Raw genomic sequence first — 24,393 nt, forward strand, 5'->3', positions numbered from 1 at the left:
CTGGACCCTCTGAGGGGGCCAACATCACCTTGAATCAGTAAATGACTTACCTTGGCTGGATAAATATGGAGGCCGGTGCACAAGGCACTGTTCCGCACCACGTCGATCCCCATAGCATCGCTCTATGCACCACAGCGTGCTAACCTGTGCAGCCTCGACCCCCCGAAGGCCATTACTGTGCCTGGTTTGGGCCTTTATCAGCTTCCAAAAAGATACATTTCAAGTTTGGGCTGATGTCTGTTGCCAGTATGCTCTGGGGCTGGGGAGATGTTGTTGGGCTTTCTTGTGTTTGATTTGCTTTGTTCGTCACACAGGGGGGGGGGACCTCATTTTCTTTTTTCAATGACCTAGGCAAGGTGGGAGACATGGGAGGGGGGAGATTGAAACTACTTAAGATGCCGATACATCACCAGGACCTGAAGTTTCTCACATGGAATATTAGGGGGATGGGGTCGATGACTAAGCGCCACAGCATACACAACTATCTGAAGTGACGTGGTATACAGATAGCACTCTTACAAGAGACACACCTCATCCAGGGGGAAGTAGAAAAACTGCATAGGAGATGAAGAGGGCAGATATTTGCCACCATATTCTCAGCATACGCCCGAGGGGCGCTGATATAGATTCGACCAGGGGTCCCTTTTGAAGCAACGTGCACCTGAAAAGACAACGAGGGCAGATATATCCTCCAGTGGGCCAAGAGATCACACTAGGCTGCCTACATGCCCCCAGCCAAGACGAAATGGCCTATATGACTTCCCTCTCTGCTTGTATAGCTGACATAAAAGTGGGGCATGTGATTTTAGGAGCGGGACCTCAACTGTGTGGCTGATGTGGTGGTGGACCGCTCCCACCCTCCCCTCTCGGGGGTGCAGGCCCATAGGACAGCGGCAGGGCTGGGAGGGTGGATGGCCCACTGGGAACTACAGGGCATTTAGGGGTTGCAACACACAGGGGACAGGGAATACCCCTTCTACTTCCACATAGACCAACTCCCCACAAGATTGGATGCATTCTGGTGCTCGCCAGGCATCAGCGGCTCCACTGGACACACAAAATATTTAGGTTGGAAATTCTTAGACCATAGCCCTTTGTTGCTGTCGTATCAGCCCCATGGGCAAAGACCCCCAACCCCCACGTGGAGACTTAACCCCCTGTCGTTGGAGGATGTACCATTTGCAGACTCCCTGCAATTCTTAGTAGATACGTACTTTGTCGATAACGCACTGGTGGAGTGGGTAGCATTCAAGGTGGTAGTGAGGGCACACTGTATGGGACAAATGACTGGAATACAAAGATGATTGCACCGGGAGCTCCTGGCCATAGAAGGAGAGCTGCGCACGCAAGACAACTTGCAGAGAATGGCGGTACAGGCACATACACGACTACTTGACACAGTCATAGTCGAGCGACTTTGATCACATAACTACAGGGCATATATGGATAGAGTGCAGGGTGAAGAGGGGAAGGCCGGTTGCCTACTGTCGTGGCTAATCAAGTCAGAGACCCAAAGTTCCCCAATTACTCGCATTAAGACCGAAACAGACACAATTGAGTTTGACCCGGGTAGGATTAATGGCCTCTTTCAGAGGTATTATAAACAGCTATATACCGCACCCCAGGAGACCCCCCCAGGTGGAGCTTTGTGCTTTCCTGTCCCCGCTGTGCATCCACACTGTAGATGACCATATTGCAGAAGAGCTGGGTTGCCCCCTCACTATATAAGAGGTCTGAGGGGTTATTGCTTCGATGGCTGGCGGCAAAACACCGGGTCCAGACGGCCTCCCGGCGGAGTTCTATACGAAGTATGAAGCCGGACTGGCCCCCCACCTGGTGACTATATAAGCTGAGGATCTATGGCTAGGACACTTACCGTACGGTATACAAAATGCAATAGTGATCCCACTCCCCAAAACTTCCGGCCGGGATGTTGGGGTGAAAGATTTCAGACCCCTGTCCATGCTCTACACCGACTTTAAGATATTAAGTAAAATGCTAGCGTTTAAACTGCTCCCGCAAAAGAAACGGCTGATCCATCCTGATCAAAATGGGTTCATCACCTCCCGTAATACCTCATATAATCTGCGCAGGCTATATTCAGTACTTTATCATTCGGGTGCCAGGTCTCTCCCACAGGCTGCCTTTCTGTCAGTTGACCTGGAAAAGGCCTTTGATACTGTGAGCTGGGAGTGCCTACTTGAGGTCATGCAGAGACTGGGATTGGGGGTGGGATGGGTGAAGTGGGTAAGACTGTTATACACCCACCCCACAGCGCGGGTTAATACGGGCAAGACTATCTTCCCGCAGTATGTGATAATGATACAGATCAGGGTGCATAAAATATCCCCACTTCCACGGATAGAGTAATTTCACAATTACACGCACATACACTCATCATACACTAGGGCCCATTTCACTAACATACGCTCAAATACTCTACCAGCACTGAACCTGTGGAAAGAAAACTCCTGAACACCCTGCATCTACATCGAGGTCGATAAGACCTGGTTATTGTAACTGTCCTGAAACATGATCTAAACAATCTATACAACATTAATCAAAATAGAGTACTCAATAATTGACAAGAAATAATAACCAACACCGTATTCAAAAGTATGGTACTTTATCTAAAATTAGTCAAAGAAAATCAATCAGAGTAAATCATCATTCTCATAATTACCTATTCTAGCTAAATGTCAGAATGGGTCAGGACAGGTCTCTCGGTAAAAGTCTCCCGAATCACCGTCCTCACAGCATCGATCCTCACCAACGCAGGTTTGGGAAGAAAATGGCCAAGTGGCAAAAACCCTCTCTAGGATAACAATTTTTATAGTATTTTGAACAAAAGAAAGCAACATAAAGTATTCATCGCGTCCGCTGAACCTCTGAGCAAAGCGAGAAGGAAAGGATGTAGCATCGCTACATTTGGAAAATCTCCGCTCAGGAAAATCACAAAAATAAAAAGACAGAACAGGAACCAAAAAATAAATGTATCTCTTAGCATCCACATTTCCTCGGCGATGACACAATGAGCTCAGAGTTCTTTCTTTAAGGCTCCTTTGTCTTCCAAGGCTGTTCCGACTCATCTGGAAACTCGCCCAGAACTGCTGCTGTCCTCACGGAAAGTTTTAACCAGGCAAGGACTGTGGTCAGATGTCTCGTGACCATATTCAGCAAGGCCCTCTCATCACAAATCACTCACTCGAGGCCAGGCTGCAAACGGCGGCCATTTTACGTTAGGCCAAAATAGACCATCTTAATTGAAAGAGACAAAAACAACGTTACCACAGCATAGTGATTAAACAGTGTTAACCCCACTAATACCCTTATGTGTATGTAATTATCTAGCCTTTGCAACACAGAAAAGCATTAATTCAAAAGCGTTTTGTGCTTTAAAATAAACAACACTCAGCAACATTTAAACGTGCACATTATTATTAATAGGCACCACATACGCGTTCCCACGTGTAGTTCTCTCTTGTTAATACGTACATGTTGATAAGTATAAAAACACTTACACAAAACAAATAATTAATAATTAATGATTAGTAATTTTAACTATGACAAATAGACAAACCGGAGCTTAAAAAAAACCAATAGATTTTCAACAGAAAATTCTGCTCCAGCAATCCCCCCTTTGGTGATTTTATCACCAAATAACCCAAAAACACAAAAAAAAATTTGTGAATTTTAGTCCCATTTTAGGAGAAATCGGAAATGTCTTTTTCTCCTTACACAACACTACACACCAGTCACTCTTTCATCATCCCTCTTTGTTTCTAAGTAGACACTCTCCCTCAATTCTTCTAATTCAATTTCTTGTGGTTCTCTTTTCAACCTTTTATTTCTCTCCTCATTATTTCTTTTAATTAATTTCTTTTTCCCTCCCCTGTTTTTACAACACAAACACACCAATCTTAGTATCAATAAAGCAACAATTATACAAGTTAAAGGAAACAATATCTTACCTATAATAGTACTACCTATTTTTGCAATAAAACTCTTAACAGCTATCACCTTATTAGCTAATTTAGTCCAGATACTTTCAGCTTCAAGTGGTACTAATTCTTCATGTAAATCAGTAATATTTTTGATATAGACCTTCAGGTCTTTGCTTTCGTCTGGAATGTAAGTGCAACAATGTTGAACTTTCAGCATTCCACAAACTCCACCCTCCTTGGCTAATAGAATATCAAGGGCAAGTCGATTTTGCATAGACATGGCACGTACGGCAATCAATTCCATATTCACCAAAAGAAACCCTCCAGCGGTATTTGTCGATAAACGATCCACCACTGTTGACAGTTTCCGAATCCCATGAGCATTTAAAGAAATCCCCACTGCAGGAATTAAAGCTCCAAAAATGTCACCTACTATTTCAGACCAAGTTTCTCTCTTGAAACGCATTAGTAAATTAATATGTTCTACATCTTCTATTCTATCTATATGAAAGATCTTTGGAAAGACCAGGCCCACATAACACGTGCCATACCAATGGTCAGGCAACCTGTAATAAGCCTTGTTCCCACAAACATAGTACACTCCTGGGAAAATTGTATCTTCTCCACCTCTGAAACCCCATCCTGTTGCAATGAAGTATGTATCATGACATTCACTAGTCCCAACAAAATATGTATCATATTGAGATTTCTTTCTTGTAATGCACAGCTTACCCTTCTGTGGTGCATCTAGAGCTAAAGTTGGACTAGCCCCATTTCTCAATTCTTTTCCCATCTCAATGTCCCAAATTGTCTCACTCACTTTATATTTCCCTGCTTTCTCATGCAAGCTCAATCTCCTTTCCTCCACCATATTTAGGAAAGCTTTCTCCTCTTCTTTCAGACTGCAAGTTAAATTATTCTTAAAAATGTAATCTAATGTTAATTCTTCTTTCGCAATAAAAATCTCACCAAAAATGTTAGCTTCTTTAGCTTGATTCAGCTCTTTGTTCATTGGCAATTGCCCAAAAATGTTATCTTTGTTAGACATCTCATAATCTATTTTCCCTAACAAATAAAAAACACTACTTAATACACTACAAGAAATTCCATACGTAGCTGGTAAATGATGATAAGTAACACCCTCTGAAACGGATGCAGGTAATTGCATACAAACGTAGCAATCCCTAACTTCCATTGTCTTCACATATTCGTATAACAGCTTCGAAAAAATATTACTAGAAAAATCATTAATTGACCTATCTTTATGTACGTAAATATTACTAATTCTAGTCGGAACTACTTTTTGTGAACTCTTCTCTGCAAAACTCACATTCTCAGTGTGTATTCCTAAAGTGTCTAATGTAACCCTAAAGGTAACTAATAAAGCTAAAACACCCCATAATAGCATTAATAATCCAGTACAGCAGCAGCACATTTTACACCATCTTCTTAAGAAGGCACATCTACTTTGGTTGTTCTCTGTGTTAGCCATTTTGCTACTTTGACCGTGTCTTTTGACTTAGCCTCCACAACTCCACTACTTGAGACTCTAAAATTTGGATTACTTCAAACAATCAATTCAGTTTCTTCTTTTTTTTTTTTACTACTTTCTCCAAGTAATTTCTTCTGTTCACTCAGTTTGGATATTCATCATTCTTCACTCCAACTTCTTCGACATCAAATTGTATTAGATCTCCAACAATATCCTCAGTATCCGACTTTTCATCAATGTCAGTCAAGATAACTTTCAGGATTTCACCTGTATCTTCCTCAACCACTTCTCGTACGGTCTCCTCTGGATTTCCTTGACTTTCTGCCTCTTCACCTTCAGACAGTGCCACGTACGTCCATTCCGGCGACCTATACTTCTGGTTAGGTTTTCTTATTCTCTTGATCCTTTCTGGTTCTTGTTCTTTTGACTCTTTTCTCTTTTCACCTTTTACTGGATTCTGACTCGATACTTCATTCACTTGTTCAGCTTTCGAAGTATTTGCTCGTATCAGTCTATATCTCAGCCTCTTTATTCTGTTGTTAGGCCAAAGATCTCCTCTCACAACCTTTTTCGGTCTTGTTTCTGTATTATTTCTCTCTCCAATCCAAGTTCTCTTTCTCAGAACTCGACTCTCTGATTTCTCATTTTCACTTTCATCCGATTCTGTTTCAAATGCCTCTTGTTCTTCAGCAGCTTTCTTTTGCTCCACAGTCTTTTTCACCACTGTTTGAGACTTCCCTACTTCTGTCCCTCCTCGGGTCTCCGACACGCAATCTTCTTGCTGTCTACTTGTCCCTTTACCTAGCTTGTCAAGAGTGTTCCCTACACCTCCTCGGGGGTCTTCCGCAATCTTTCCCTCTCTATCTTCTTCTGACCCTACTTCTTCAGGTACAATCTCAAGTGGTTCTTCAATCTCCTCTTCTGATTCAGGAGTCTCTGTGGAATTGCTCTTTTCTCTTCTTTTTCCCTCACTGCTTTTCGGAACTTCAGGCTCTTTCACAGAATCTGATCTTTTTCCCAAGACTTTCAATGGTTCTCTTGAAGACTTCTCTGACTCTTTTACTGGTTCTGTTTCTTCATCATCACTGGAATCTGACTCTTCAAAATACTCCTTACCAGTTCCGTCTTTCGGGTTTGGAACTCTCAGAGTATGACTCGCATGCACCCAATTTTTCACACCAGCACACTTTACTGCAGTTGTCGTAGTCAGAATAACTTGTCTCGGCCTTCCCCACCTTGGAACCAAGCAATTTCTTCTTCTGTGCACTTTAATCCTCACCCAGTCCCCTGGACTCAGATCATGAGCTTGCTTCTTCTCAAGTGTGGTAGCTTCTTCTCCAACCTGGTGAAACACAGAAGGAACTGCGTCAGCCAGGCCTTTACAGTAATCCAAAATCATGTCATCAGTTATTGTCATCAACTTATTTGCAGGTACATATGCATGTCGCATTGCACGTCCCATTATGATTTCGTGCGGACTTAAACCAGTAGTTCTATCTGGAGTAGATCTAATAGTCATTAGCACTAGAGGCAAGACATCTGGCCATTTCATACCAGTGGCTAAACACATCTTACCAATCCTGTTCTTGATTGTGCCGTTTATCTGCTCAACCACACCAGAAGCCTCTGGCCTGTATGCACAATGTAGCTTCTGCTGTATGCTCAATGCTTCACAAATCAAACTCATGAGTTCATTATAGAAGTGTCCACCTCTATCAGACTCAATCGTTACTGGAAACCCGTACCTAGGAATCAATTCTCTTAACAGTAACTTTGCCACTGTTATTCCATCATTTCTCCTAGTCGGATAGGCCTCCACCCATCTTGAAAACAAACAGACTACCACTAGAACATACCTCAGTCTGTTCACTTGGGGCATTTCAATGAAATCAATCTGCATTCTTGTAAAAGGACCTCCTTCTCTGCCTATTGTTCCCAGACTCACCACTGTCTTTTTCCCAGTGTTAAATTGCTGGCAAATCAAACATCTCTGACAGATGCTCTCTGCAATTGTCCTGAACTTTGCATTGTACCAGGTTTGCTTAAAAGACCTGATCATCGCATCCCTTCCCAAATGTCCCTGTCCATGATACATCCTTGCCATTGACGACAGCATGGAGTTCGGCATTACTGGTCTGCCATCTCTATAGACCCAAACATGGTCTGTTTCTCTTGGGGCACAACCTGCCTTGATCCAGTCTTTCTTTTCTTCCTTTCCTGCCTCATCCTGCAACTGTTTCACTTCATTCCACGTCTCTAAGACATTAGTAAACATCACAGAACAAAAAGACATTTCACCTTCTCGTTCCCGATTAATGGACTGATTGTTTTTGGCACAATATTGAGCAATGTCATTGGCATATCGATTTCCAACTGTCACAAAATCATCTCCTTGTCCATGGGCAGCACACTTCACAACTGCTAACTCTTTAGGCAACTGTATCGCTTCAAGTAATTTCCCAATCACTTCAGCATTCTTTATTGGAGTCCCACTCGACGTCAAGAAACCTCTTTGTAGCCAAAGCTGGCCAAAATCATGCACAACTCCAAATCCATACTGACTATCAGTCATCACAGTCGTTCTCAAATCTTTCCCAATTTCACAAGCTTTTGTTAATGCCACTAATTCCGCAACTTGTGCAGATTTCACTCCTTTCAATGGTGATGCTTCCATAACCTCTGAAACCTTGCACACCGCATATGCTGCACACAGCACACCCTCATCATTCCTCAGGCATGATCCATCCACAAACAACACATGATCACTCTCATGCAAGGGAAGATCCCTTATGTCTGGTCTCGGTTTTGTACAGTAATCAAGCACATCCAAACAATTATGATCATCTTCTGTCTTCACACCCACATTTTCAACATCCGGCAACAATGTCGCTGGATTCACATTCACACATCTCTCAAGAGTCACATTTGATGCTCCCAGAATGACTTTCTCATATTTAGTCAGCCGACTATGTGACATGTACTGGGTTCTGCTTCTTGTCAAAAGAATTGCCGCATTATGAGGTACGAATACCCTTACAGGATATCCCATTATGACTCCCTCACTCTGTTCCAGGCTTCTGCATGTCGCAGCCACAGATTTCAAACAACCTGGTAAACCTATAGCTACAGGGTCAAGTGTCGATGAGAAGTACGCAATAGGCCTCCTCAGCAATCCATGCTTCTGAATTAACACTGAAAGTGCACATCCATTCCTCTCACTGCAGTACAATTCAAACTCTTTTTCGTAGTCTGGCATACCCAAAGCAGGGGCTTCACACATTCTGCTCTTCAGCTCCTCAAATGCTGCCATTTGTTCTGCATCTAGTTCCAATGGGTCTGTCATCTCACTCTTTGTCAGCTTAATCAGTGGCTTTGCTATCAGAGAAAAATTAATTATCCACTGACGACAATAACCCACCATACCCAGGAACATTCTCACTTCCCTCTGGGTCTTTGGGGCCTTCATTCCCCTGATGATTTTGATCCTGTCATCAGTCACCTTTCTCAGACCTTTTTCAATATTGTGTCCAAGATAATGCACCTCTTTCTTACAGAATTGCAATTTGGCTGGAGATACCTTTAATCCTCCATCCGCCAGATGATTCAGTAAAGCTATGGTATCTACTTCACAAGCTTCACGTGTCTTTGATGCCACAAGCAGGTCATCAATATACTGCACTAGTACTGAGTTTTCAGGCATTATCAAACTCTCCAATGACTTTTTCAATAGCTGATTGAATATCGAAGGACTCTCTGTATACCCCTGTGGGATACGACACCATGCTAAAATACGCTGGCCAAACCTAAATGCAAAAATCGACTGGCTGTCATGATGCAATGGAATTGAAAAAAAAGCATGACACAAATCAATCACTGTATACCACTCAGCATTATGTGGAATCTGATACAAAATCACCGACGGATTTGGCACAATAGGACAACATGCCACCACAATTTGGTTAATTTTTCTCAAATCTTGTACAATCCTGAACTTCCCATTGAGTTTCTTTAGCCCCATTATCGGTGAATTACACGGGCTACTCAGTAGTTCTCTCAGAACTCCCTGCTGAATCATTTTCTCAATTATAGGAGTTATTCCTTCAATTATTTCTGGTGTCATTTTATACTGAGGAATGTTAGGATAAGTAATTCCCTCTTTCACTAAAATTTTCTCAGGATCTACATTATTCATCAATCCCACATCCTCTCCAGTAAAATCCCAAACTGCCCTTTTCACTGTGTCTCTCAGCTCTTGAGGCAAATCCTCCGGATTAAACACAGCAAATGCACCAACCATTTCACTTTCTCTATTTCCTAGAGTCATTCGGTACAAAACATCCTCATCTGGTGTTTCAAAAGCTATTCCATCCGGTGTACAGAAAATTGTGCAGTTAATTTTACACAATAGATCCCTACCTAACAGGTTCACTGGACTAGTGTCACAGACGATAAATCTGTGCATGTCTGAAAATTTCCCTATTTGTACCCTTACTGGTTCCGTAAGACGTGTCCTGATTTGTGTATTGGCTACACCAACTACTTGGATTGCTTCATCCGAGAGAGGAAGATTTCTAATATCTGTTGACCTGACAGTTGATCTTGTCGCACCTGTGTCTACCAAAAAAGTAACACTTTCTTCATTTATTTTCCCATCTACAAATGGTCCTGCCTGGTCTATTTCTAGAGTTGCACCAAGTATGCACTCTTCCTCCTCTCTTCGGCACCGTCAATAATCACCCTCAGACTCACTCCCTTCATTCTTTAACAAGTACTGTTGTACCTGGTTAGAACGCCTTGGTTTGTTTACCTGTTCATCATTGTAGAATCCTGAATCCTGATTATACTTTTGTGACCCTCTATTCTGCGGCAAGGGCGGTTTTGGCTCTTGACTCTGCTGTCTCACAACTTTCTGTTGTTGCTGCTGTTGATTATTTCCTTCGTTCTGCACCTGTTGATTCAAGGATTTTCCCTCATTATTCACTAATGGTGGATTGGTACACTCAGATCTCCAATGTCCCAGTTGGCCACAGTTGTGACATGGGAACTTCTTTTTAGCTTCCTCAAGATTCCCCTTTCCTTTTCCTGCATATCTAGGTCTATTCCCTGCATTATTTCCTGCATTATTCGCCTGTTCCACTAACTGTGCTTCCTGTCTTTCCGCAACCTTCACTTGTGCCCACATTGCTTTCTCTTTCAGCTTTCTCTGTTTTGCTTCAATTTCATCACTGAAGTATTTTGCATGTCTCAAAATCTCATCTATTTTCTTACTCTGCCAGTCCACTGTGTGTTCACGAATTCTCTCACTAATCTCAGGTCTCAGGCCATATACAAATCTGTATACAAAATGACTCAAATCTTTGTCACCCAGGTGGTCATTTCCACTGAATTGTTTAAATGCCAGTATCAGCCTCTCGTAAAAAGCATGAACTGATTCTTTTGCTTCCTGTTGTGTTCGATCTATTTTAACCCAGTCTGTCTCTTTTGGAGGTACCTTACTCTTCAGGTATACCATCACCTGTTCATACTTTCTCATTACCTCTGGATCTGGTGCTCCTGTTCTCTGATCTCTTAGATATTCCTCAGTAGGCCAACTCACAACTATTTTACACTCAGTCCACAAGTCTGCTGGAACAATTATATCAAACAGACTATTCAGGTCAATCCACAGCACTTTTGACAATTTCACAAACCTATCTACCTGCCTATACCACTCGACGGGCTTTTCTCTCAATCGAGGGAAATCATTCGTAAATGATAAAATATCCTGTCTGGTCCATGGAACATGTACATATCCTCCTCCAGGTATTTCTCTCATAGGATAATTATCCACTGGTTTCTCCTTTTCTCTCACAGGAAATGCTGAATAAGTCCTATCCTCTGATTCTTCTCTTTTCTTGTACCACCTATCCTTCCACTTTTCTACATCACCCCATCTTCGCAATAATGCGACCATTTCTTTAATCTGTCCTGTTCTACCAGTACCATTCAAATGTTCAATATCTTTGTCTGTGAAATCCATCCTGTAAGTTTTTTGCAAAGCTTTCACCTTATCAATGTCAACTCCCTGTTCATTCGCTACTGCTCTTAACCTGTCATGTGTATTTCTCGCTCTCCAGGTGATATTTTTGCACATAAATAACAGCTCACCTTCATGATGGTTTTTAAGAATTTCTGTTGGAACTGTCCCTGCAACAAGCTCTTCTAATTCTACACGTAACCTAGCCACATCAATAGCTTGTGAATCTTTATCCCTCTTTTGAAGAACTTTCATCCAATCATTCAAATCTTCAGCTGTAATTTCGGTAGTTTTTCTCACTGGAACCACTTTCTTTCGCGGTTCTAAAATCGGCATCCCTGAACAACTAGCTTCACTAGCATCCAGTCCTTCACTACATGTGTCATGTCTGGATTGTCTCAGATCACTATTCTCTGTCCTTCTTCCTGAATCTCCTGAGGGACCAGCTGAACTTGTTATCTTATTTCCAACATATGGAATCACCAAACCATTTTCACCTGTCCTCTGGTTATCAAACACAGGCATAATCGGACCTATAGTTACAGGCACCGTAACAGCTTCCAGATTCTTTGTTAACTCCCTAATCTTTTCAGTCAACTCTGATGTAGTTCTGGCTAATTCTCTTGTATTCTCGTTACCACATCGATTCTCTCTCTCCCTGAAAGGATTACCACTTCTTAACTCAGGTGTCACATTTTCTGTCTCAATGATACGCACTGTATCTCTTATCGGAGAAACAATTGGTGTGTTCTCTTCTGGTTCTGGTCTATATGGAGGTGGTCTCTTGTAAATCATGTCATTCAAGACCTCATCCTCATAATCATTAACTCCATATCTTCTCACTTCAGCCTCAGGAACCCTTTCTGCTCCCTCTTCAACTGTTCTCATAGGATATAATCCCTCTGACATACTAGCATCTCGCCATCTTTTCATTCGATCATGATGAGTTTCACGATCATGTCTCCTCCCGAACATGTGCCTGTAATGTCCTCCAGACCTCTGCTTTTCTCGCTCATGTACTTCCTCTTCCCATTCCACTAAAGCCTCAAACTGTGTCGGCCTTGGTTTTGGGTCAAGACATAACATCTTTTCCCGTAAATTTCTCAACACGGCCAGATTAAATGAACCATGTTCTGGAAATGCTAGAACACCATCCTCTTTGGTATACCTAACCCAGTTCTCCAACCATATACAGGTATGATACCCATATCTCGCAGCCATGAAGGATGCAGGTGTTTTCGCTGGAGGTAACAATTCACCCTCTCTCGTCTTAACATCTTTATCCTTGTCGAACCACCTTTTGATTTTTCCAAAGAATGTTTTTTTCTTTTTCTCTTCTTGGTAATACATTTTAGCGTTTACCAAAACTTTCTAATCCCTTCCGTATTATAAATATACAATACGATTTTCAACCAATAACAGCGCGACTCACACTAACGCACCAATCCTGGAGCGTCTATTCTGATCCACTATCCAATCAGAGCGCGGTCTCTATGACGTCAGCAGCCGCTGCAGTCGCCTGTCTCCTGTCTCCTGTCACTCGTCTACCCCTCCTTTACAAACCTCTTAGTAGACTTCGTGTCAAATTTCTACAAAATCTATTAGTTACAACATATAAACATCTCCATTGTCTGCTTCGCTAACCATAGAATAGTAAAGAAAATCTATTTCACAAGGATCCCGTTGACACAGTAGCACATTACTCTGCCCTTCTATCATGCATTCATTAACTGCTTCCTCTAGGGCTTGTCCAAAGAGTCTTACAATCAACTAAATGCTCTCACATTCACGCACATTCATACAAGAAGAAAAATATAGTACATACTCACAGAATCCTGTTTCCCGAGAACAGCGAATAATCTGTCCCACTACAGAATTATAACACACGTTAACTAAGCAGCTTACCTCTGCCCAGTTCCTCAAACAAGCTCAGAGAATACCTATTACTTCTCCAGCGATAAGCTTTAACGGTGAACCTTACGGATCCCTGGGACTTAAGACCAGAGTTTCACAGATAACCTTCGCTACCATACACACTCCTTATATACCAGAAATATATCTAATAGTAACATACGACAATGTCACTGATTCCGAACCCAGACAATGTGACGCGCAACTTCAATTGTCACACGTTTTTTTCCTACAATCCCGTCTTTCCCGAGAGCAGCATATACTTCCCTCTGCCCTACTACGGAACTGCTACTAGCTCCCAAGTTCCAGAAGCACTACATATAACTCAACATGACGACTCCAACATATAGTATTAGTACATATACCAACATCAATCAATAATCAATAATCAATAAGCTAATGTACAAGCAATCTAATCAGATCAAGACAATCATCAATAACCATCCTAACTCTGCTACCAGGAAATTGATACAGATCAGGGTGCATAAAATATCCCCACTTCCACGGATAGAGTAATTTCACAACTACACGCACATACACTCATCATACACTAGGGCCCATTTCACTAACATACGCTCAAATACTCTACCAGCACTGAACCTGTGGAAAGAAAACTCCTGAACACCCTGCATCTACATCGAGGTCGATAAGACCTGGTTATTGTAACTGTCCTGAAACATGATCTAAACAATCTATACAACATTAATCAAAATAGAGTACTCAATAATTGACAAGAAATAATAACCAACACCGTATTCAAAAGTATGGTACTTTATCTAAAATTAGTCAAAGAAAATCAATCAGAGTAAATCATCATTCTCATAATTACCTATTCTAGCTAAATGTCAGAATGGGTCAGGACAGGTCTCTCGGTAAAAGTCTCCCGAATCACCGTCCTCACAGCATCGATCCTCACCAACGCAGGTTTGGGAAGAAAATGGCCAAGTGGCAAAAACCCTCTCTAGGCTAACAATTTTTATAGTATTTTGAACAAAAGAAAGCAACATAAAGTATTCATCGCGTCCGCTGAACCTCTGAGCAAAGCGAGAAGGAAAGGATGTAGCATCGCTACATTTGGAAAATCTCCGCTCAGGAAAATCACAAAAATAAAAAGACAGAACAGGAACCAAAAAATAAATGTATCTCTTAGCATCCACATTTCCTCGGCGATGACACAATGAGCTCAGAGTTCTTTCTTTAAGGCTCCTTTGTCTTCCAAGGCTGTTCCGACTCATCTGGAAACTCGCCCAGAACTGCTGCTGTCCTCACGGAATGTTTTAACCAGGCAAGGACTGTGGTCAGATGTCTCGTGACCATATTCAGCAAGGCCCTCTCATCACAAATCACTCACTCGAGGCCAGGCTGCAAACGGCGGCCATTTTACGTTAGGCCAAAATAGACCATCTTAATTGAAAGAGACAAAAACAACGTTACCACAGCATAGTGATTAAACAGTGTTAACCCCACTAATACCCTTATGTGTATGTAATTATCTAGCCTTTGCAACACAGAAAAGCATTAATTCAAAAGCGTTTTGTGCTTTAAAATAAACAACACTCAGCAACATTTAAACGTGCACATTATTATTAATAGGCACCACATACGCGTTCCCACGTGTAGTTCTCTCTTGTTAATACGTACATGTTGATAAGTATAAAAACACTTACACAAAACAAATAATTAATAATTAATGATTAGTAATTTTAACTATGACAAATAGACAAACCGGAGCTTAAAAAAAACCAATAGATTTTCAACAGAAAATTCTGCTCCAGCAATAACACAAGGCACCTGCAAGGGATGTCCCCTATCTTCGCTCTTGTTCGCGTTAGCTATAGTGCCAGTGGCCGCGCTCTTTCACCAGGGTGGGGAGGGCCTGGGTCTGACGTTGAGCGGTAGGACCCATGTCATCTGTGGATGTTCTGCTGATCTATCTGGGTGACGCTGTGAGAGGGCGGGAACTGCTTTCGGGCTATTGGATGCTTTCGGGGCACTGTCAGTCCTACGGGTCAACCGGCGCAAAACGTATCTGTTTCTGGTAACCAGCTTCCTGCTGATCTCAATCGAACCCCGATACATTTAAATATTTGGGTATCCAGATTTTCCACTCTCTGGATGATTTGAAGGAGGGCAACTTAGATAGGGCTCTCCAATCGCTTTGCTCTAATGTCACCTTTTGGAGCTCTGTGCGGCTTCCTACATAGCCAGAGTCATATATTATTTTGCTAATCTGCCAGTGCTAATGCCTGCGGCTTGGTTTCGCCCACTAGATGACCTGGTGCGAGATCTTATCTGGGGAAATGGGAGACAAAGATTGTCATTACAAATCTTATGACGCCCCATGAGGGAAGGGGGACTGGGGATTCTGGACTTTGAATTCTACCAACTGGCTGCACAGCTACATTGGGTGGCTCAATGGTAGGAGGGAGTGAACCAGGAGGGGACTTACTTGATGGACCTAGGACAGCGCCCACGCCTCTTGCTGGAAAAACTCCAGAATCAGTCCACTAAGGTCCCATATACCTCTACGCTACAAAATACGTCCCTGCATTGCTGGAAACGCTGCATGACAAGACTGCCAGTTGTCCCAAGATACTCCCCAGCACTACCTTTGGTGGGGTTGCTCTACAGAGGGCCACAGTCGATCCTTGGGGCAAAGCAACTGGCTTCCTGGACGTAGGCCGAGATTAAGACGGTGGGGGACTGCTACCAGGACAAAATATTACTCCCTTTTGCAGAGTTGATTGATGGATGCAGACTCTTGCCAGGTCAGTTTATTATATACGAGGTGCTGGTACGGATGTTTGGGTGACTGTGGGGTATGAACAAGGAAGAACCAGAAACATATGCGGTGCTTCACTCCCTGGTCACACTGGGTACAGCTGGCCACCTAATCAAATGGGTTTACGCTTCCCTACTTGAGATGTCCTTGGCCCTGTTGCTGAAACTAAGGGGTAAATGGGAGAGACTCTTAGATAGAGAACTCACTGACGCAGAAGGGGGGATAGTATTAGAGTCCCCTAAGAAAATTTCTCTCAATACCCGACTAAAATACATCCAATTTAATTATATCTATATGTCCTACATGACCCCTCACTGTCTTTTTGCTGCCTTTGGGGGAGAACCGAGAGGCTGCCCAAGATGCAGTCAGTTGGACGCAGAATTCCTCCACATGACTTGGGGCTGTGAGAAGTTACAAGGCTTTTGGCAAGTGGTGCTGTCTTAAATTAATGCTACGCAAGGAAATACCCTTAATTTAACAGGTCTGCCTTCTTGCACTATTCCCCAGACCAACTAAGCGTAAGGTGGGGAATAGGTTCGCAGACCTGGCCTTGGCATTGGCCAGGAGACGAATTGCTGTGACATGGAAGTTAAATACGGGGCAACAGAATGACACTTGGATTCAAGAGGTGTCTAGATGGGCCAGATCTGAGGGTAGAGCACTATATAGGGAAGAGTTAAAGGGTCTACTCCAACATCCAATTGCTGACCTCCGTAAAGACATTCTATTTGCTGGGGAGCATTGGAGCCACCCCAATAGCATGGATGACAATAGTGGGTCCTCCACGGACTAAGGCATTGAGAACAAGGGGGATGGGACCGGGCAGACCACGGTAGAAGTACGAGACGACTATGATTGCCCCCTCCTCTTTTTCCCCGCCCACCTCAAGCGCTATGATATGGAAGTTTGGGTCTGCCTCGACCTGAAAACATTACACAATTCTCACACCCTTAGACCACCTTTCATGTACATCCTGGGTCCCCTAACCTGTGCTTTTTGGGTTTATCTAGTTTATACCTATTTAGTTGTATACCTGTTATGCTTTCCCAAACAGGACCATTAGATGGTGATACAGCAATTCCCATCTGATTGTAATGACCCCAGAGAGAAAGAGACACGCCACTTGTTGCGCCACTTGACTTGTCATGAGGGGCATGCAAGCCAATTTAACCAGTGGGCCCATTGAGTGAGGTGTGTGGGATTCACTGGCCACTAAAGGGACCCCTTGCACCCACACATTGGTAGATTCCTACAAACCTCACTTCTGTTGAAGATTGTTGCCATATGCTGTTTTCTAAGTGTCAAAGGAAAACATAATAAAAAATGTAATGAGTTCATTATGCAATGCTATATACAATAACAAAATGCCAAAGATATTTTAAAAAATAAAATAAAATGCAAGTGCTTCTTCCCTAAATGTGTGTAATTGGTGTATACCTGATTGCCATATTTAATTTACTTGTAAGTCCCTTGTTAAGTGGTATACCATATACCCAGGGCCTGTAAGTTAAATACTACCAGTGAGCTGTAGCACTGATTGTGCCACCCACAGAAGTAGCCTTTCAAACCTGTCTCAGGCCTGCGACTGCAGTGCCTGTGTGTGCAGTTGGCTGCAACTTTGACTTGACATTTAAAACTACTTACCAAGCCTTAAACTCCCTGTTTATTAAATATAAGTCACATCCTAAGGTAGGCCCTACGTAGCCCTAAGGGCACGGTGCTATATAAGTAAAAGGTAGGGCATGAACTGTTGCGGTTTGCATGTCCTGATAGTGACAAACAGCCTATTTCATTGTTCACTACTGTGAGGCCTACCCCTCTCACAGATCAGCATTGGGAATTCCCTTATACCTTTTTAAGTGGTGATTCCTGATCAGAGAGAAGAAGCTGTTTGATGTTTCATATGTTTGAAATGGTATTGGTAAATCCTACTTGCTGGTGAGGTTGGATTTAACTTTACTCTTTTAGAAATGCCACTTTTAGAATGTGGACATTTCTCTGCGCTTACTACTCTGTGTGCCTGACAGCCTGTCTCCAATACAGGACTGGGCTGGGCAGGGTGACAGCTACATTCCCTCTAGACAGCCACCACACAGGACACTAAACTGCATCTGCATTCATCTGCATACTGCTGGGGCATCCTGGGCAGGAGGAAGATGAGGAGGTAACACTTCACTTGAATAGGTAGTGTCCTGTCTCCATACAAAGGGCTGATTTACCCTCCCCATAGCTAGGCTGGACTGGGCTGAAAAGGGACCTGTGCACTTCAGAGAGTTCTTTTGAAGTCAACCCCTACATCAAAGGCAATTTTGGGTACAACTACTGGGTCTCTGACCCCATCTAATCAGACACTTTTGGACTTGTAACCAGACATCACTGGTTCTACACCTGCACATTGCTAGAAGGACTGCTCTGCAGCCAGGAGGGACTGCCACTTTTCTAACTTCTCTGCTGGCCCACTGCTTGTTGAGCTGCAGGAGGGACTGCCACTTTGCAACCTATCTTGCTGTACTAGCCTGCTACCTCTGCCTTGCAACTAACTTCCAATGTTCTCCAAGGGCTTGTAGGCTTGCCCCCTGTTCATCGAAGTCTCAGGATCATTAAAGATTTCAGCGCCGCTGCGAGGCCAGTGGGTAAGCTCTGAGAAGAAGCAGAGTGTGCTGAGTTGCTCGCTTACTGTATTCATCAACTAGCGCCCAGCTTGGGTGCAGAAGAGGCCTCTGTTATCTTGCCCCGAACCAGCGCTCCAACTAACGCTGCAACTTCCAGCGCCTTCCAGCACAGCTTCATCGTGACACATTGCCCTGGTGGCCAAGGCATGGCCAGAAGCGCAAGGATCGCCAACCCTCTATGTACCCGGTGCTTCCTACTCCACCCACCACCGCTGTGATTCCGGAGGACAACCACCACAACTACCTCAACCAAGTGAGGAGAGTTCTGCATGGCCCACCTGTCTTTCACAACTCCGGCCAGAAAGGCACTGAGGTGGAGAGTTGGGTCCCTGAGGTCCCAGACAATGACATGCGCCCTCATGGGTGGTCTAGCTTTATTGGACTCTCCCGGTCCCAAGTGACCCGTTCAAAACCATATCCCGAGTGCTGAGTTGAGCATTATTTTTGTTCTGCTACGGCGAGGAAATAATAAAAATCAGGCTCCACTTGATCGTAAGTGCTGCTTGCACAGTATTGACCTGAGTGATTGAAAATCATGCATTTAATGTGATACCGTGTACAAGTATAACTTGTTAAATTCTAAGTTTTTATCATTTTAGTCCTGATTTACTGATAGTACAAAAGCTATTTTGCAGAAACCTGTGTGGAGTTTTATGTGGTGTATTCATTGTGTTACTGTATGTGTTGCACAAATACTTTACACATTTCCACTTTAGATAAGCCGGACTGCTCTGTGCTAAGTTACCAGAGGGTGAGCACAGTTTATCTCATTTTTGTATATAGATTACCCTTTTGAGAGTGGTGGCTTCTGCCTAGCTGGGGTGTATACCTCAGCCAACCAGAAACCTCATTTGTAACAGCTATGATTTCAAAAATGCTTTTCTTACAATGACGCACCTACAAAGTTGATTGCAAAATGAAAGAGAACCCCTTGCAATTACAGTGAATTGCAATATATGTAGATATTATCAAAGGTTGAATCTGTTGTTAACAGGTTCACTTAAACATCACTGTTGTCTGCCATGTTTCCACAGTCCAACAATGTCAAAATTGCTTACAATCACTTGGCACTGAAAGGATCTGTGTTGAAATTGTTCCTTTTCTGTACTTTTTTACAAGGAGGATCTATCTGAGGACCAACCTGTTCCCCCCTCTCATCATGATGTAGTGGAAGAGCTGAGTGAGGGTCTCTCAGACATAAATCCATTGAATGGGAAACACTTTCGGAAGGCGTCCCAACAATCACAGAGGAAATCAAAGAAGAGAGGTAGGAAATGAAGTTAGAATGAGAATAAACTAATATATCTTATGGATTTGATACAAAATGCTCCGTGATATGACTCGGGTGGTGGATGTCCAAACCAACTGATGATTAATCGTGACGCAAACCTCAGTCGTTTGATCTCATGGAACATTATTTCCCTGAGGTCTTCACTGTTTTTAACCTTAAATAAGGACCCCTATATTAAAAGTGTGTTTAAGGGGCTTCTTTAGTTCATTTTATCTTTTCCTTCACTCACCTTACTGGCCAATCTACCCTGCACACATTAAGTCTGAAATGTTGGACTCTATTGCTGATTTTGCAAAGATCTCTGGCAAAGAGGCCCCTTGAAGGGGCCCGTCGGGCATTGCAGCACCAACCTGAAGAGGAGCACAGTCCAATGATGAAGCATGCAACCAATTGGTGGGTGAGGGCTTGAGCTCCATAATGCAAGTGCTATGGTTAGCCTCTATATGTTCTACCTACCACAATTGATAGGCTGAACCATTACTTTGGGAATGTACACATTGTTTAAGGTTTGTAGGTTCTACTAACATTTCCAATGAGTACATTAGCTTTCCCTCCCCTTTGCTAAACCTGTAAATCTGGAAAACACATCCAACTTGCTAGATTTCAGCCTATAAACATAGAATTTGCAACCATAAAACATCTGCCAAACCATTTTCCATTTTTTGTGGTTGTAAGTTACATTTACAACAGCACCCTGTTTTATGACTATCGGCTCTGTATGTAAAATGTCTGTGTAATATTGCATATTGATATCAAAGTAATGAAAACAGTTTTAAACATACATCTTTGTTTTCAGCATTATTATTTTAGAAGAACTAACATAGCTAACACAATGCCTCCTCATTGTCTGCTCTTGTGCTAAATTGTCCATGACGGGACTTCAGTAGTGAACATGTTTCAATCATTTCTTCTCTTTTCAGCCTGCTTCTGGAAATACTGCATACAGCAGAATAAGTGAAATTAACCTTCAATGAACGGACCGTTCTGGTGACTAAAACTTTTGAGCCTGACAATGAAATCTTCAGAATGTGAAGACTTTGCAAATCAATGAATCAGTGATTAATAAAATAGTTATTTGACCATGCAGTATTCTGCCTTGAGTATGAACTGTTTTCCCAAGGAAAGTGTAAATAGATATATTATTTATTTACTATAATAAAATAAAAAGTAATTTTTGTATAAAGAGGCTTGTATAAAAAAACATTTATTGTGCTATCAACTACAGCTAATTATTAACCCCACTTGCACTTCTAAAATAAGAAAAATATAAACACTCTGTGTTGTCAAATTAACATATTACAAAAATCAAAATTGTTTGAAGCACCTCTAGAGACCATTTTCCTAGATTGCATTCATCATTAATATTTGTAGACAAAAAATAAGCAGATTAAAAAGATTTCGTGCTGGTGGTGATGGTATGGTAATCATGTCTTTCTGAGTCCTCGAATTTTTCTCCTCTCAGTACAATTACAAACTCTCCCAAGACTTTGTTGCACCTCACAGTTGTTTCCAGAGAAGCCTCTCAAAACCTTTTGATACTAGAGGAGAATTACAGTGATAACCAGCGGAAACATTGTTACTCCATATTTTTGGGACGCCTTCTGGATACAGCAGAAATTACTTTTAGTAACCGTATTATCACAACAACCAATTCTGTCATATTTAAAGCCCGTTTCCTGTCACTGCTCAATTTGTGCTGGGTGTTGCGGGTCGAGGGAATCAGCACTCACTTTTGGGGACCTGGAAATAAATGTTATCATCAGACTTTGGGCTAGACCAAGACAGAGGCAGAAAAGGGAAAAAGAAGAAAGAGAAACAATGACAAAGGGAGAAAGCATGGATAAAAAAGAGCAATCAAGAGTCAGATAAAGAGACAAGACGTGTAGGTTGGTAGAAGAAAGAAACATGAGGTGGAATCAAGACTAGGTAGCACTGATATTTAGCAACTGGATTGGGCAATAGAAGTGGTGGGCTCCTAGGAAAAACTTTACGCCCCAGCACCTTTTGAGGTCTGGCTTTGGCCAAGACCTCTTGATTTAAAAATATATATATGTACAACATACTTATTAAAAGGGGCTTTCATCCACCTCTCTTCATCCACTAGTCTATTGGTGTGTCAGTCACAATTTTACTTCCCCCCACTACAGTTTACAGCATAGGGTAGGGGCTCAGTCCACTTCAGCCACAAGATAACGTCTCTTCGAGTGACTGCATTTTGCTCTTTCACAAGGAGCACATCCACACAAAAGGTTGTTCTCCTCAGTTCCAGTGTTTTTGTATCAACTTTATTATTATTATCACTTTAGTGTTGCCTTTGTGTTTTGAGTCTGTGATAGCAGGACGCTTTCTACCAGCTTTCCATGTTGTTCACAGGACACATTCTTGTTTTATCAGCTCCTGTCTCCTGCTGTTGTAAATTTCTTTTGGAGTGGCCTTTTTATCTGATTGCTGCTTTTCACAATATACTAACTTGCGTCCAATTGAAACTGTTCTTAACGAAATTGTCATTTATTAGGTCTCAACTAGGCAGTGAATGCGCGGTGTCTTTTCGAGACATACTATATCTACAATATGGGCTTCGAGCACTGCCCATATTTTTCAGTGGTTACTTTTTATTTCAGAGTTTTATAAAGAGTAAACTTGACCCGAAGGAATCAAAGCGTTTTACTTAAGCACCAGTTGCATTATAGAGGGAAACATTCATTTTGTTAGGCACGGGGAGATTAAGTGATTTACCAAGAATCACAGGATATTGAGCATCCCTGCCGAGACTCAAACCCGGTACCCCAGCTTCAAGATCGACCGCTCTAGCTGTTAGGCCACATCCTCTTACTGTCCTTCGTAAATGCTGGCTTCCATGAGGCCTGCCCCTGTTACATATGCTCTTACTCTTCATGTTAATTAGGATACTTTGTGTGCACTCTTTTTTGGGTGAGTTTTCGCAGCTCGTTTTGAGCCACGCACTTCTCCAAGCACACTGGACGTATTTTTTTTTGTGGCTTTAAGCTGCTCGATTTCGTCGCACGACAATACCGTGCTTATCTTGTTTTGTTTTTCCTCTCACTCGTGTTATAGGAATGTGGTGTTTCTGTGCTTGGTGAGCAAAACACGGAAACATGCTCTGCTGGCAGCTTTAGGAAGGTAGGTGAGTGGGTGTGGGGAGGCAAAGTTTGTTGATGCTCCGCAAATAACTCCAGAAGGTAATTTCTAGTTGACCCCTTCCCACCTTTCCCTCTTTTTTGCTTACTGGTGCCCTCCCTCCTGCCATGCTTGTAGTTGCCCCTGTCTATTATTTTGAACCTTATATTGGGGCTGAAAGGAGAAAAAACGTTAAGGAAAGCCACAGTCCAGTTGCCACTTGAGTAATTTGGAAAATGTAATAAAGAGCAACTTTAGAGCACATTAATCACGGTGTGCCATGGCATACCGCAGCTGCCCCAAGCAAATGTTGGGGCAATAATTACCGCAATGGCAGACATTGGTGACAATCCAATTGTGCACAGAGAATACCTACAGTGAAATTTGCAACAGCCATATGCAGAGAAGTGTTTATTATTCATCCTGACGAAAGCTCTTTTATAACCAGTGTATACATTTAGCACTGTGTCATTCTTAATAGAAAGCTACTTTAAGGGCCGAAAGAGGCACAGGGGACAAAAATTACTTTTCAACTGATTTATTTATATGTATGGTGCTGAACTAATGTGGGGCTTGCAGCCTTGCGTTAGATTCTGTGCACTCCTGACGCAGTCTTAAATAGCCAAAGGGTGGAGTGGCGTCCTGCTCATAAACAAGTTGGTATTTATGTCAAACAAAATGTCTTAGTGAAAGGTAGTCCAGTGCCAATAGTCTTCAGTTTTAGCCCAGAACAATGGTGCATCTTCATTTCTGCACTATCCTCGCCAGTGGTTTGTGTTCCATTTATTCTCTATCAGTGGTTCCTATTTTCTGCCTTTGACGTTCCTCTTATCGGCTCCTGTGTCACTGCTCCCTCCGTCTCTTCAGCAAATGTGCCTGCCATGCTCCCCCTTTTATCTAGCTCCTCGCTACCATCTGCCCCTCTCCCAGTCCTGTAAGCTCTGTCTCCTTTCTACTTTTGTCAGTGTCTTTTTCTTGTCTCACTTCGGAGCATCTTCGATTTTCACTATGAGTTTGTGGCGTCTCCTCGAATTGGAATTGTCCTTCTCACTTTCTAACTTCTCTTTTTTTCATAGTAATAATTAGTGGACTAGAAGTAACACAATGTCAGGAAATAAACACCCCATGTCCTCCTTTTCGAGAAAAG

At 42.5% G+C, this 24,393-nt stretch overlaps 1 protein-coding gene across 1 annotated transcript in view; it reads left to right on the forward strand.

Annotated features, from left to right (window-relative positions):
- The window catches only part of LOC146801825 (uncharacterized), a 46,786-nt gene extending 25,579 nt beyond the window's left edge, over positions 1 to 21,207 (forward strand). Inside the window, exons 4-5 of the mRNA XM_085624044.1 lie at positions 19,937 to 20,084; positions 21,029 to 21,207. Coding sequence (XP_085480170.1) covers positions 19,937 to 20,084; positions 21,029 to 21,066 — 186 coding nt within the window. The 3' untranslated portion in view covers positions 21,067 to 21,207. The remainder of the gene's footprint in view (positions 1 to 19,936; positions 20,085 to 21,028) is intronic.
- The last annotated feature ends 3,186 nt before the right edge of the window (positions 21,208 to 24,393 follow it).

This window comes from Triturus cristatus, chromosome 8 (assembly GCF_964204655.1).
Source record: "Triturus cristatus chromosome 8, aTriCri1.1, whole genome shotgun sequence".
Taxonomy (NCBI): Eukaryota; Metazoa; Chordata; class Amphibia; order Caudata; family Salamandridae; genus Triturus; species Triturus cristatus.